At 36.4% G+C, this 13,188-nt stretch overlaps 1 protein-coding gene across 1 annotated transcript in view; it reads right to left on the bottom strand.

Moving 5' to 3' along the window:
• Nucleotides 1-13,188, bottom strand: part of IQCK (IQ motif containing K) — a gene marked incomplete at its 3' end in the record, with an annotated part of 42,497 nt that overhangs the window by 3,866 nt on the left and 25,443 nt on the right. The window contains 1 exon segment of the mRNA XM_082490728.1: nucleotides 11,059-11,170. Coding sequence (XP_082346854.1) covers nucleotides 11,059-11,170 — 112 coding nt within the window.

The raw sequence follows: 13,188 nt of genomic DNA, 5'->3' as shown, positions 1-13,188 counted from the left end.
ATTTATATATGCATTAAGTTCAAACATCTTTACCATCTCTTTTGGATAACAGGCAATTTTCTGTCATCTTAATGCACTAATACAGAATCAGGACTGACGTTCTGGTTTGAGACTTGGTTGTTTCAGCATTACAGTGAACAAACTATGACCTACTTTATACACCACTGTATAATACAGTTTGTGACAGTAGCTTATGAAAGGTTTATATACCCACACTATTTTGTTTAAATCATAAGAACTACGAGAATTACATTTAGTAATTTAAACAGTTGAAAACAGTAATGAAAAATACCATAGACTCAGACTATAAGAAAATCCATTAAAGAAAATCTATTGGAATAACTTATTAGCAGGGGCTTAGAGTAAAATATATATATATAGAAAGGAGTTTCACCCTAGCCTCCCAATGAAATGCCAAAGAAGCCTGAACATGAAATTGGAGCCACCAGCAATCTCTCTGAAATAAGACCTGACTTTTAAAGAGACAGTTCTTTATAAAGTGTGTATAATTTTAGCCTCTTACTATTGGAAGTCAACATGTACGCAATTATTAGTGAATCTTTTCACTTCAGGAAATCTTCAGTCACTAGCAATAGGAAAATGATATATTGAAAAAAGATAAGTTAAACAAACAAACAAAAAATCAACCAGAAATTATGCCCATAGACATGCCTGCTACTCATGAATCTGAAATGGAACTGTCAGAGGATCATTCATCAGAAGAGGCTTCTGCAAAACGGATATATAAAAGTGACAGGACAAACCTAATTCTCCAAATCAACATCAGAGTTTGTAAAATGCTTAGTCTTGCTTCCATGACTTTAGAAAACAATTGATTTCAGGGCATTTTTTAAATTCACTAAGGATTAGGTTAGGGAAGTAAGAGCTGACATACAGGAGACTCCCAAACACCAACGTCCGGTACTGGAGATGGGAAAACAGGACTGAAAGATCTCTAGCAGGATTTGTTTGTGCAATGCACCATGCTTTCCTAGCATTTTGACAGAAAGATTAAGAATTCGTTTGGATATATCTGGATGGCATTTTTACAATTCAAGGTGTACAAAGAGAAACGAAATATTGGAAGATATAAGCATTAGCCTAGATAAACAACTGACATGAACACCTGAGTTTAGAAACTTCACAGAATTAGATATACTGGAGACTGTATTGCTACTAATTATCCAAGTGTCCTCCAAATCATTTGGTGACCTGAGATGAAGACAGCCACAGAAACACAGCAGTTCAGGGAAGAAGGCACTGGACTGGGAGAAAAATCCAGACTGAAGGCAACGAGTGCATCTTCAATTCATTTGATTATTGCCATTTTTCCCATGTAAATAGTCAAGATAGAAAAAGAGAATGGCAAAAATAGAAAGAACGGACCAGAAATGGAGAGAAATCATTTCAGAGTGGCAGGTCTACAGCAAAAAGCATTTTGGGATTTATAGACAGAAGCCAACATAGGCAGAAAACCCGAATGCCAGATTTGCTGGGCAGCTTCATGAAAACTGCATTTACACCCATTAGCCCCTCTTATTTCTGAAATATTTCCTCCTTGCAAAATATGATAGGTTCTGTGAAGTCACCAAATTTAAATTCTTACACAGACTAAAACAAATGATCAGGGGAAAAAAAAAGAAAAGTACAGTTACACTGAAAAAGACATCCAAGTGACTAGTACCGCAGTCTGGGTTTAAAGGGAAGTTTGGGGCAAGTAGCTTGTGTGTTCTGCAATCTGTCACCTACTTCGTTGCTGATCTCTGCGTCATATTTTAAAACTCCATCAACAGCTTGTGGTCCTTCTTTCCCTGCCTTCACCCCGCCCCTTTGTCTTTTTTAACCAAAAGAGTCTCAAGTGTAGTTTTGCTGCAGGACTATTTGGAAGTTTTGCTTTTTAACTGGTGACAGCCTTTTCTCCAGGCTTTTAATGCATCTCACAGTTATAAATAGTGTCGTGGTTTTAGAAATCTTGGTTTTGCACATCTAAATGACTAAGAAAAAACACCAACAGAATTTTCAATAAAAATGCTCCCATTTTTTCACTGTTATCTTGAAAAAGCTTAAAACAAGAAAACTAGAAAGATTGCAAAACCCATGAAGAATTTCTCCTCTCCTTTAAAACAGAAAAACAAACAAAAAAAAGGTATGCTTATATAATCACAGAAAAAACACCAAATTGCAATTGTCTTTTTTCCATTACAAATCATTATTAACAACTGCAGAGTGATGGGTAAAAATACAGCTTTGGTACTGGAGGATTAGTTCAGACTTGTGCTAGCAGATACACTGCTGTGCCTGTCTAAGCACAGTTCAGAAGATCACGTATTTTGTAGCTTATCTAAATGATCATCTTTCCCTTTTCTTTTTTTTCCCCAAACATTCCCAACGTAGTTTCAGAAATTAAATGTTACTGTTATCTTGTAACTTTTCAAAGACGTCTGAGTCTGGGGTGTGGACCAATAAAGCGGAATCTGCATCATGAGTCTTATGACTTTTATCACTACATTCTCAGCTGTTAGTGCCAAGATTAAACTTTCAGAAACATCTCAAGCATCCTGAATTAGGCTTGATGAAAACCACCACATACTCAGCTATCGGCACTGCTTTGTTCTTGGATTTTTATTATTTTTTTTTTAAATAAATGGTAAGGTCTTTTGTGTAAATGAAACCTTATACAAGTGCTTTTAAATCAAAAGCAAACACATATATGAATAAATTTTAAACCATTTCGACCGCAGCACTTTTGTTTTCAGAAAGAAAGAACCGACTACCTGTAAATACAGTAACATTTAAAAAAGAAGCAGAGTCAAACTCTTTTAATTGCAGTGTCCTACTGACAGCAAGCAGCCTTCCATTTTAAACCTGTTTATATGGCTCAGTTTGAAACTATTTTAGTAAATACCTTCAGCATGTCAGATCTTAACATATATGTGTATATATGTGTTATATAATATAACAGCTATATTAAAAGTGTAAAACCATGGAATATGGGGAGGTAACCATCTACCAGAGCTCCATAATGAGATTAATCAAAGAATTACAGCTACAGTAAAAGGAGGGCAGATGAAATTAGAAACAAATTCTTTCATTTAAAACCTTCCTCAAACATGACTACATTTCAACCCTCTTCGGTGAAAGTGGAAAAAAAAAGAAACTCTCACATAAAGTGATGAATTCCTTACAGTTTACTAAGCTGAATTTTCCTAAATAAACCACAGAGGTGCAGTCTTTAAGAAATCCATTCGCTATTCAGACCGTGTCTTTTCCTAACGCAGCATTATTACCTATAGTGCATTTTAAATATATTTTTAAGCTCAGTGTAAGATATCCCATTTATATATATACCATTTTCAGTATTTTCCTTGGGAAACTACTCAGTTCTGCAAACATGCGTGTAATTGTAGCTTCATTTATGGCCCCATTAATAAGGATCCATTAGAGCACATGACTATACTCATACGTTTACTTGTTTATGGAATGAATTCCAAGAAGTTCCACAGCGTAGCCATTTTTTTCTGGGTACTGAATTTAACATTTTTCCCTTCCTCAATTCATTCTGCTTTGATGTGATACGATTATTTACTTTGATACAATTACATACAGCCATCCATCAAAAGTATGCAGACTAGACTTCCCCTGTTCAACTTAACTTGGTAAGCATATTTAGCTTTCAAATCCTTGCTCATAATTCAGGTGGAGACACATCACAGCTGTGTAAGGAGCGACTGACTGCATTCCCTTGCTTCTTGACAGTACGCATCTGTTCCTGCTCTAGCGCTTCTAAAATATGCAGCCTGTTCTCCCCTTTATCTGCAATCTCATTCATATTTTCAAGGACTTTCCAGTGACAGAACACCTACATTTTGAGTTCTTCAGCGTGTTGCTGGTTGCATCTTCCCAAGGGAAAAGATTCTTTCTATGAGAGAAGTGTTTTTAAAGTCTCTCAGTATAGGTGAGTAATAACTTCTACTGCCAAAGGAGAAATACAGCTTGAAAATTGAATGGAATGTAAAAGAATATTCCCTTCTGCATCTGGAAATCAACCCCCTCACCTGCTGTGAAGATTACTTTCTGTCTCAGTTTGGTTTAACTAGATTTTCCACACACTCTGTACATTCACTGTTACAGAAGTACCTTCCAAAGCCAAGGCTATGGTTGATATGTAAGAATTGCTAGCTAATAGGGTCACAATAGTTTTTGCCATAAAACCAGGAATATGTATTTCTTTTACTATTTTCCCTCAGAACAATGCTTTTTAAACTTAAAATTTTACAAATTTTACACAGGTAAGAAGATGAAAAGGAAGCCCTTAGGAAATAATATAGCTGAAAGTACTAGACAGTGTATACAGAACCAATTGTCTTTCCAACAGCACACCAGCAGAGAAATAACCATTGTAACAGATGGTGTCAGTAGGGTGTTTTGTTCATGTATGTGATGAATGAATATTTAGGTATTTTCATAAAAAAGGTCAAATATTTTCAAATTCTTTCAAGTCCCTATTTGAAAAAAAAAAGTTTTGTTCTGGTTATGTTCTAATGAAAACTAACACTTCACTATTTGTTTCAGTAATAATGAACATATTTTAACACACTTGCTGAAACCAGAAAAATAAATCAAGAATGCCTTTGGAGTTTTTAATTACAATCAGTTTACATTTCTAACTTGCTCTTAATATCCTTTTTAAGTATCACACTGTTCAAGATTATACAAACCTACTTTCCTAAAATTATACATCTTTGCCTAAAACATACCCATGAAACAAGGTACACATAGCATTGTGCTGAGAGCCACAACAAAGCAGAATCTGACTGTTAGCTCACATTAACTGAGTCTTTGGCTGATATTTTCATGGAAGGTATGCTGATCTTTCTAGTAGTGTCAGTAGAATCACATTACTGCTCGAGTCAGCATTTTCTAAGAGCTATTTGGCAGCTCACCATTCATCCCCTACAGTTAGATTCAACACTGTTTACAGCATCTAATAAACAGGGTTAGAGTCACACACAAATTTAAGAGATACTTCATTGTTATTCTTAATGTAGTTAACTTTGTAATAAATTGCTGTATCTACTTAAAAATGTTTTTCTTCTTTTTCTTTTGATCAAGGATCTTAGTGCTTTTTTTGTGACATCTGAGTTTTTAGTAACAATAAATGCTTTGTCCTGCTTGATGTGAAGAGCTCAGTGGTTTAATTAAAGGGGATTAATTGAATTAACTGGATGAATTAATTCAGTTAAACCAAATGCACACAAAGACAAGGTTAAGAAGTAGTTGCATTATGCTAGTCATTATTATATGAGTGCTCACAATCCACTTCAGCGCAAAGTCAGCCGTGTTAGATTGAAACACTGGTAACAGCAGTTTAAACTAACCTTGCTGATTTTACAATGAAATAGGGTTTAACGACATTAATAAACAGCAGAATAATAACAGCAGAAATAAGAGCAGCTGGAGCACTAACAAAATTAATTATGGCATCACAGCTGAGATTGATAATGAAAACCCCTGGACAGTAACTTCTCAAACTAGTACAGCTGTTTCCAAATAGCCATCTGTCTGGGCCCCAAGGCTATTTTATGTATGGATACTCTTAAATTAACTTAGCAGGGCTCAGTTAAGGAATTACAGGAAAAATGTGATAATATTGAAAGCTAAAGTGATATAAGCAATACGAACTTGCACTGGTTAAAGAAAAAAAATTGAAAAGGAGCAATTTTACAACTTTCTTTGAAGTGGTGAAACAGCTGTGTGTCCTAGAGTCCTAAAATTATTGATTTGATGACAGGAAAGCTCTATGAGAGTGATTAAAAGGAAATTTGTTTTTCCTTTTGAAACAATCGGCAAAGCAGGCAAAGGAAATCTTATCACCACATTACTCTCCAAAACACCATAAATATAGTTTATGGAAAGATTACATTTCTTCAGAGACAGGAGTTGTTTTAATCGCTTCAACTGCCAAATGACACAGTCCACTCCACCCTTAGCCCCTACTTTTCTTAGTTGCAACATTTTAAAATGGTTTCATCTCGTCCTCTGAAAATGCACTTGTAATTTTCACCTTTAAGATTTTACACACATGAAGACTGAAAACTATGATTGTTTGATCATCTAGTATCATATACATCCTTTTACACAGTGGTATGTTGTAAGCATATAGGTTTATTTCTTGGAAACAAGTGGGAAATGTATACATTTGCAACTTTTACTGGTATTGTGGGCAATGGAATGTATGAAAAAAAAACATGCCTTGATGAGATGATGTAAATGCTAACAAACTGCAAACAGAGAGTCCAAAACCAAACATCAAACTGCAATCATTTAAAATGAATTAGCAAGCCTACTAGGTCAAATTCTATCGTCACCTTCAGGAATGCAATTTTCAACAATTAACACTGACAGAATTAAACATGTATTACAAAGAGAAGACTTTGTCTTTTATTTTTTAAATTTATAATTAGATTAATTTTATCATAGTAAATTTGAATCCACTGGTTTCAGATCTTCAAAACCAGATCTATTTTTTTTTTTTAAAAAAAAAGCCTACATTTTTTTTTTCCAAAGTAAACTCTTAATAAACCATAGTAAATAGGCTATGAAATCCCACAAAGACTTGAAGAAAACCTTGGTTGCTCAGCGAAAGTTTTCTTTACATTTCAGTCAGGTCTGCTGGAAGACAACTTATGCTCATGGATTTTATTTTTCACCATTTTTATACACTGTCACTAGTTACTATTTTGTTTAATCTTCTAGCTCTAAGCTGCTCAAGCCAATAATTCTACTTCACTTACTGCACATGAACACCCCATATATATACACACATGTATAAATGCAGTTTTTCCCTGCTGTGATGTATGATTTTGCTCCTCAGAATGAATTCTTTTCAGCTATAAAATATCCCTTAGGGAACTCTATGGGTTGGTAAATAAAACCTGACCTTTTGCGAATTAAAACTGCACTATAAATATGAATAAATGTTTGGAAAATCTATGCAGCCCTTTTAACAAACTGCTATCAGGAAAAAAAATCACGACGGTCTTCTGGTTTCAGTATTTGTGTTAAAACATATACTGCACTGAAGAAAATTCTTCTCATTATGAACATTTCTTAATGAAGCGAAGCAGCGATCAAAAGGTCCTGCACATAGCACATAGCACCGTGCAGACACAGAAAAGTGTGTCAGCTCGTAACACCTTGCAATATAATACTGTAATAGCAAGGCAACTGAGGCGGCCGTGATACATAAAGGAAGGCTTTGAAAAAAATGTCTTTTGAAAAATTACCCTTTTATGATAGCTTTGATATCAGCTGATACTTAACCGTCTTTATGATTTAAAAAATTCTACCCTGAGACTTCTGCAGACTGAGTTCACGCTTAAGCCTTCAGAGCTGAAAGATAACCTGCAGGAACAGCCTTCATTGTGGTCCTGCTGGTGGTGTAGACATGCAGAACTGCCTTTGAGGTTGTCAATCGCTACTGTTTTTGTTAATTATAAGCCTGCCTCTCAATGGATCTAAATATCTACTCAAAGAAATCTGTTGCTATTTGTATTGGTATCAGTACCGGTATCAATGCAGACTCCTCCTTATGGTAAGAACTCTTAACACTGGGAAGGAATACTGGAATAACATCAAGCATTTTGAAGTGTATGCAGAACACCAGCTAATTCTGCAGTCGGAACTGGAAAAGTAGATTTCTCCACTGGACATTTTCTAATGAACTCAGGGTGTAACACAGTATAAATCTTGCAATGTTACAATGGAAGCAGATTTTGCTGCACACCTTTTTATTAAATAGCATGATGCAGCTGAAGCTACCCTGCTTCAACCCAGCTCACACATTTTCCCTGGAGATCACGAAGAGTAGCTGTTCGGGCAGGAAAAGTACCTCCAACAGGAAAACGCTTTGCCTTGTACTTGCAAACATGCAAAACACAGAACCAGTAGCTGCTGCTGCTGCAGTCACCATCTCTCATCGTAGGGAAAGCAGCAAAACTGGAGACAAGACCTCCCTCTGTGCAAGAGCTTTGTCTAGCGTAGGGAAGCCAGGAGGAGTTGCTGAAGTTGTCCAGGCCCTGGGGAACATGGTGGATGCAGTACTTGAACGTGATTCTCTCCATTGCAAACATTAAATTACCCTGTGGTACCAGCTTGCGCATGTGACTGGGAGGTGAGCACTGCAGAGCATTAAAGGAGGAGGCACGCAGAGGCAGCTTTTTAACACTGTACCCTGTTCGAGAGGATGAGAGTTGCCACTGATTCACTTCATGTTATGTGACAAAATATAGATTACTTCAGAAATCCAGAGCAACAATTTAGAACGTTCGCTCCCAGTGCTGCCTGCAGTTTACTGCACAGCTGTTGTGTGACAGTGGCTTTAAATACTGGTCCAGTTCACACAACAGAGGAGAAATTGTGTTACAATAGCACCATGGATTAAGCTATTTATTGGAAAGATTTATACTATGACTTCCGAACCCTGTGTTCATTAGAAAATACCCAGTGGAAATACCTACTTATCCAATTCTGACTGCAGAATTAGTTGGTGTCTGCATATACTTCAGAAGATTTGACAGGAAACTTATCACAGTATAACTGCAACACTACCCTGACTAGATGTCCTAAAAACTAATGCTATCCAACAGATATGCAAGTACAAATAGGAAATAAAAGAAAAGAAGTTTAGGGAGCCAAAGGTTTGCCAGAGGGGGAGCTTGAAAACACGGGGAACTTACCAATATATAACTTGGTATTTGCTGGTATTATAAAAAGTAGCCCGTCTGGAAGTGCTGCGATTTCACACAAGAAAGAGTCTAGCATTTGTTTAAAATGTTATTATTAGCCCCAAGTGCCTATTACATTTATTTTGTGTGAAGGAAAAAACATCAAAGTAAGGAAAACTGAAAACAAGGGGCTATTTTGTAATCCCAGTTGTTATAATGATCGTTACTACTAACAGATTTCTCCTTTCACATATGTGAAAGGAGAAACTCCTTTCATCTTTAGGGAAAATTTTCAAAAGATGATTGCAAGCAGAAAGGGAAATGTGTGGAACTTTCATGCCAACCTTTAAGCCCGATCTACTTGTAACTAATGATAGACAGAATGGACGCACAATAAAAAGTGAAAAAAAAATTGCAGCGCATCAGGTTAATGACCTGACTGCTGTTAATTCCTTTGGCATTTACAGAGCATGGGCTATTTTATAATTAAAATGCTTCATAGGGAAGTTTCAGTTGTATCATCTATTAAAAAGCAGGACAGTTTGGAAACTAACAATAGCCACAACAGATTTGATGACTAGCGTTACTGAAGAATTGTAAGGCTCTAGTCACTTACAAAAAGCTCCGATTGCTCTGATGCTAGTAAGTACTATTTATATATGGATGTTCTTACTGTAGTTTCTAAAATAAAGCATCCTGTGAGGATGTCAAACACTTAATTCCAAATACTCTATTTCATGTCCATGCATGAGTGCAGTAACTCCATTTAATTAAAAAGAATGGTTAATTTGCATAGAGAATAAGGTAGGAAAAAAACATTTGAGTGAAGACACAGCAGGACATATTCAATGTGTCAGCTTAGACTTTAATTGTGTAGAAATTTGGCACCTGAAGGTGAACTAATGAAACAATGACATGGTCTATAGAGGCAACAAAGAAAAACAGCTCCAAATGGTGACCCACAAATATTCGCTACTGAGTGAAAAGCTGCCTAGGTCAATAGGCAATGCAGGACAGAGGCCTCCCATTATGATGAAGCTGCCTAATTCCAGATTGCACAGCAGCAATTTTCTGTCACTTGAGATCCAGAGTTGTAGGTTTTTCTGGATAGTAGGTATCTAACTGACCAGGACTCAGCATTTTAAAACCTTTCACAGCAACCTGATTCTAAACTCCCTCATCCTGCAGGGATTCAAATGTAAGTCTTTCCTTTCCCAGCAAAGTTCCACAAAAACCAGGCTCAGAATAAGGGCATCGACAGATGTGCTTTTGTGTACTGAGCTGAAGAGGTCTAAGCCATGACTTGCCCCTGGCTTTTAACTCCTGCCAGTCACCTGGAGACTGGCACTTCCTTAGCAGTGTATAGTAACCAGGTATGAGAATACCATCTCATGTTCTGCCTAAGTTTGATCCAATTGACTGTGTGAAACCTCACCCTGAATGCTCTTACGTAGTTCAGGGCAAAGATCATCCATCTGAGAACACATCTGTGACGGTGCCATCAGACTGAAGGAGCACACAATGGTGCTGGTACAACAGAATTTTCCTTCCTTCAACACCTGAACAACATAGCTGAACGACCTCTTCTCACCTCCATCTATCAGCGTTTAGTTCACATCTCTATGTGTATCGCATTTAAGTCCAGCCCATGGAGACTGACAAAATGGGGCCTGGTTGAGGAGCTAGTGAATCCTCCTGTGTTAGCAGACAAAGGGGCTGGGCGAATAATCATAATTATACCACTGTGTCTGAGTAAGTGAATGATAACTTTGGCCCTGTCAGTAAAGCCTTGTCCACAACCAGGGCAAAAAGGAAATGTATTACAGTGTCGGTTCTTAAAGCAATCTGGCCTCATTTCCCTTGGCAATTATATTGGGTCGTTTGGGTTTGTTTTCTTTTTTTAGAACTGTACAGGCCAACTTCTGCTATAAATAACTGCAGGAAAATGCCAGTAGAACATTTACCAGAAAGAAATCCCACAGTTCAAAAAAACTGTACAACAACCCGTCTGGTAAAAATCAGTCTGTCATGTGGTGTAGCTGGTAGCGGTCCGATCCTGCCCTAAGAAATACTGTGCCAGCATATTATCATAGTCCCGCAAAATTATTGAACTTTGGCCCTGTACTGTATTTTTATTGCCACTTGACTGAGAGTAAGTAGTGACTGTAAAGAAACTGTAAAGAAACAGCCAGGCATTTCCAGCAGCCATTGCCTTCTCACTCGTGATTCGTGTCTTACTGTGTGTCCTATTTCTTAATACAAGTTGAAATATAAAAATTAAACACTTAATGTAAAAGAAAAATAATTAAAATATACAATTTAATTCACCTACCTTTGGCTTCCTGCTTAGTCCAGAATTCTTTCACTCTTTTAATAATGTTTTTCTCCTCTCTCAACTGCTTTTGCCACTGACGTAGCTCTTGTATTTCACTATCGCAGCGGACCTGGGAAAGGGAAAACAGAAAATGCAACTAAAATTATATACATCCATGTTACCCAAGACGATGACACAATTTTTTTTGTGGGGCCGTGGCTGTGCAAAGAGGCGACATCCATCCTTTTTGCAGGGCCTGATATAAAAGCCCAATCCCAGAGGTTTACAGTTTTCCACTTATACAGAAATAAAACTCACATAATTGACAAACCCAATTGAAAACATAAATATGCCAATTAGGGGATCATTTTGATTACCAAGGACTCCTGAGGATGTGATTGCAGTGAGACACTTAGTCTTTGAGTTAATTAAAATTTAAAGCTTTACGCTGAAGGGTATTAGTGCCTTTAGAAAACCACAACACTACAAAACCAACCTATTCACCAACATAATAGAGCAGAAGAGAGCATGAAGGGTCATACAGCAGGAAATTTATTCCAGCAAACTGATTCACACCTGCTACCAGCTACAAATAGGCTTACTGACAATCCCAGCCATACAATTTTCACAAACAGAAGAGCCATTAATCTGTTATTTAAAGTAATTCAAATGCATTACATGATATCTATTCTTTGTCAGTCATTCACCCCTATGAAAGGCGTAATTCTGCTTCCACATGAAACAACAGTCGTCGCAGGCCTTGACTCTGTTAAGATTTAAGTTGAATTCTTCTGTTATTGCTTTGGTACTGGTGTACATCCTACTAATATAAGAAAGAGCTAGCTTTGCATCAATAGCTTTTACCACTCTGCTGCTTAAACTTGTTCTGAGCAGGACTGGATGAATTAGCAGTGCGTTGCCAGTTGTCTACCTCGATATTCACACAATTACTACCTCCAATGCTAAAGCAAAAATCCAGAATAGATACTGTCCTGACAATATTGGCAAGGGGACATGCTCGTATCAGCTTAGACATTGGTAAGTGATTGTTCTCTTAGAGTCATAATCAATTTATAATAGAATTATTAAAAATGCAGTTTCTGTTTTTTCTCAATGTTACGTATATAAAATGCCATTATGTTTTAGGACTTAACGTCCTCATAATTCAGGCTGAAGTTGAATAACATGGTAGAATCAAGCAGCAATAAGCTTGTTTTCTCCTGGCACATTTTTTCTTTCAGGAAGCTGACTACTTAGTTTTCTAGAAAATTTCTTATATTTATTTTATTCTTACATGATATGGTAGTGAGTTTGCTCTGTGATTTGAACTCTAATACTCTACTCCATTACACTCTGGTTTTCTCCCACTTTCCTGAGATACATACAGAGCAAAAGAGCAGGACTTAGTTTTCCACTAGTTAAAAAATAATAATAATTAAAAACAAAACAAAACAAAACAAAACAAACAAACAAAAAAAGCCCAACAACTTAAAGAAAACAAAATAAATTATTTATCAAGAGTATCCTTTCCACCCAGAATTTCTCCTTTGTGGTTCAGCCAAGAATACAATAGACAGGAGCTGAACTCCCACAGCACATCTCAGTCCACTTAGGAGAAGATAACTTGCTATGTTTCAAATATTCTGGCAAAGCAGAAATACAATACAAGGTTACCTGATCAATAAAGACAGGCAAGACTTTTACTCAGTGACTTGACATCAGATACCTCTTAGGCCTCTAACAATACCCCATTACATTAATATAGTTCTGTGTTATCTTATATACAAGTTATATTAAGTCCTTACAAGGTTAATATGAAATTTTTAAAATGAAAAAAAAATGAAATTACTGTTACTAGTGATCTTCTTTTCAGCTATATAAAAGAAAAAAATCAAAACCATTTTCTATAAAATCCATCAAATAGTATTTCCAAAAATACAATATAATTCCAAACATGGGATAGCTTCTTTAGGCTTGCAAAAGACATTATTTCTTTTATACAGTCATGTATGCTTCTATAGAATCCATAATTCTCTATCACATGAAGTCAGTTTAACTGCACAGGAAAGGGTTAAGGGAATGGTTATGGGACATTTAAATGACAGTAGCAAAAAAAGAGGCAGGAAGATAGAGAAATTACCACCTCTA

Source organism: Vanellus vanellus (assembly GCF_965231255.1).
Source record: "Vanellus vanellus genome assembly, chromosome: 14".
NCBI lineage: Eukaryota > Metazoa > Chordata > Aves > Charadriiformes > Charadriidae > Vanellus > Vanellus vanellus.
This window is presented reverse-complemented; position numbering and strand designations above follow the sequence as displayed.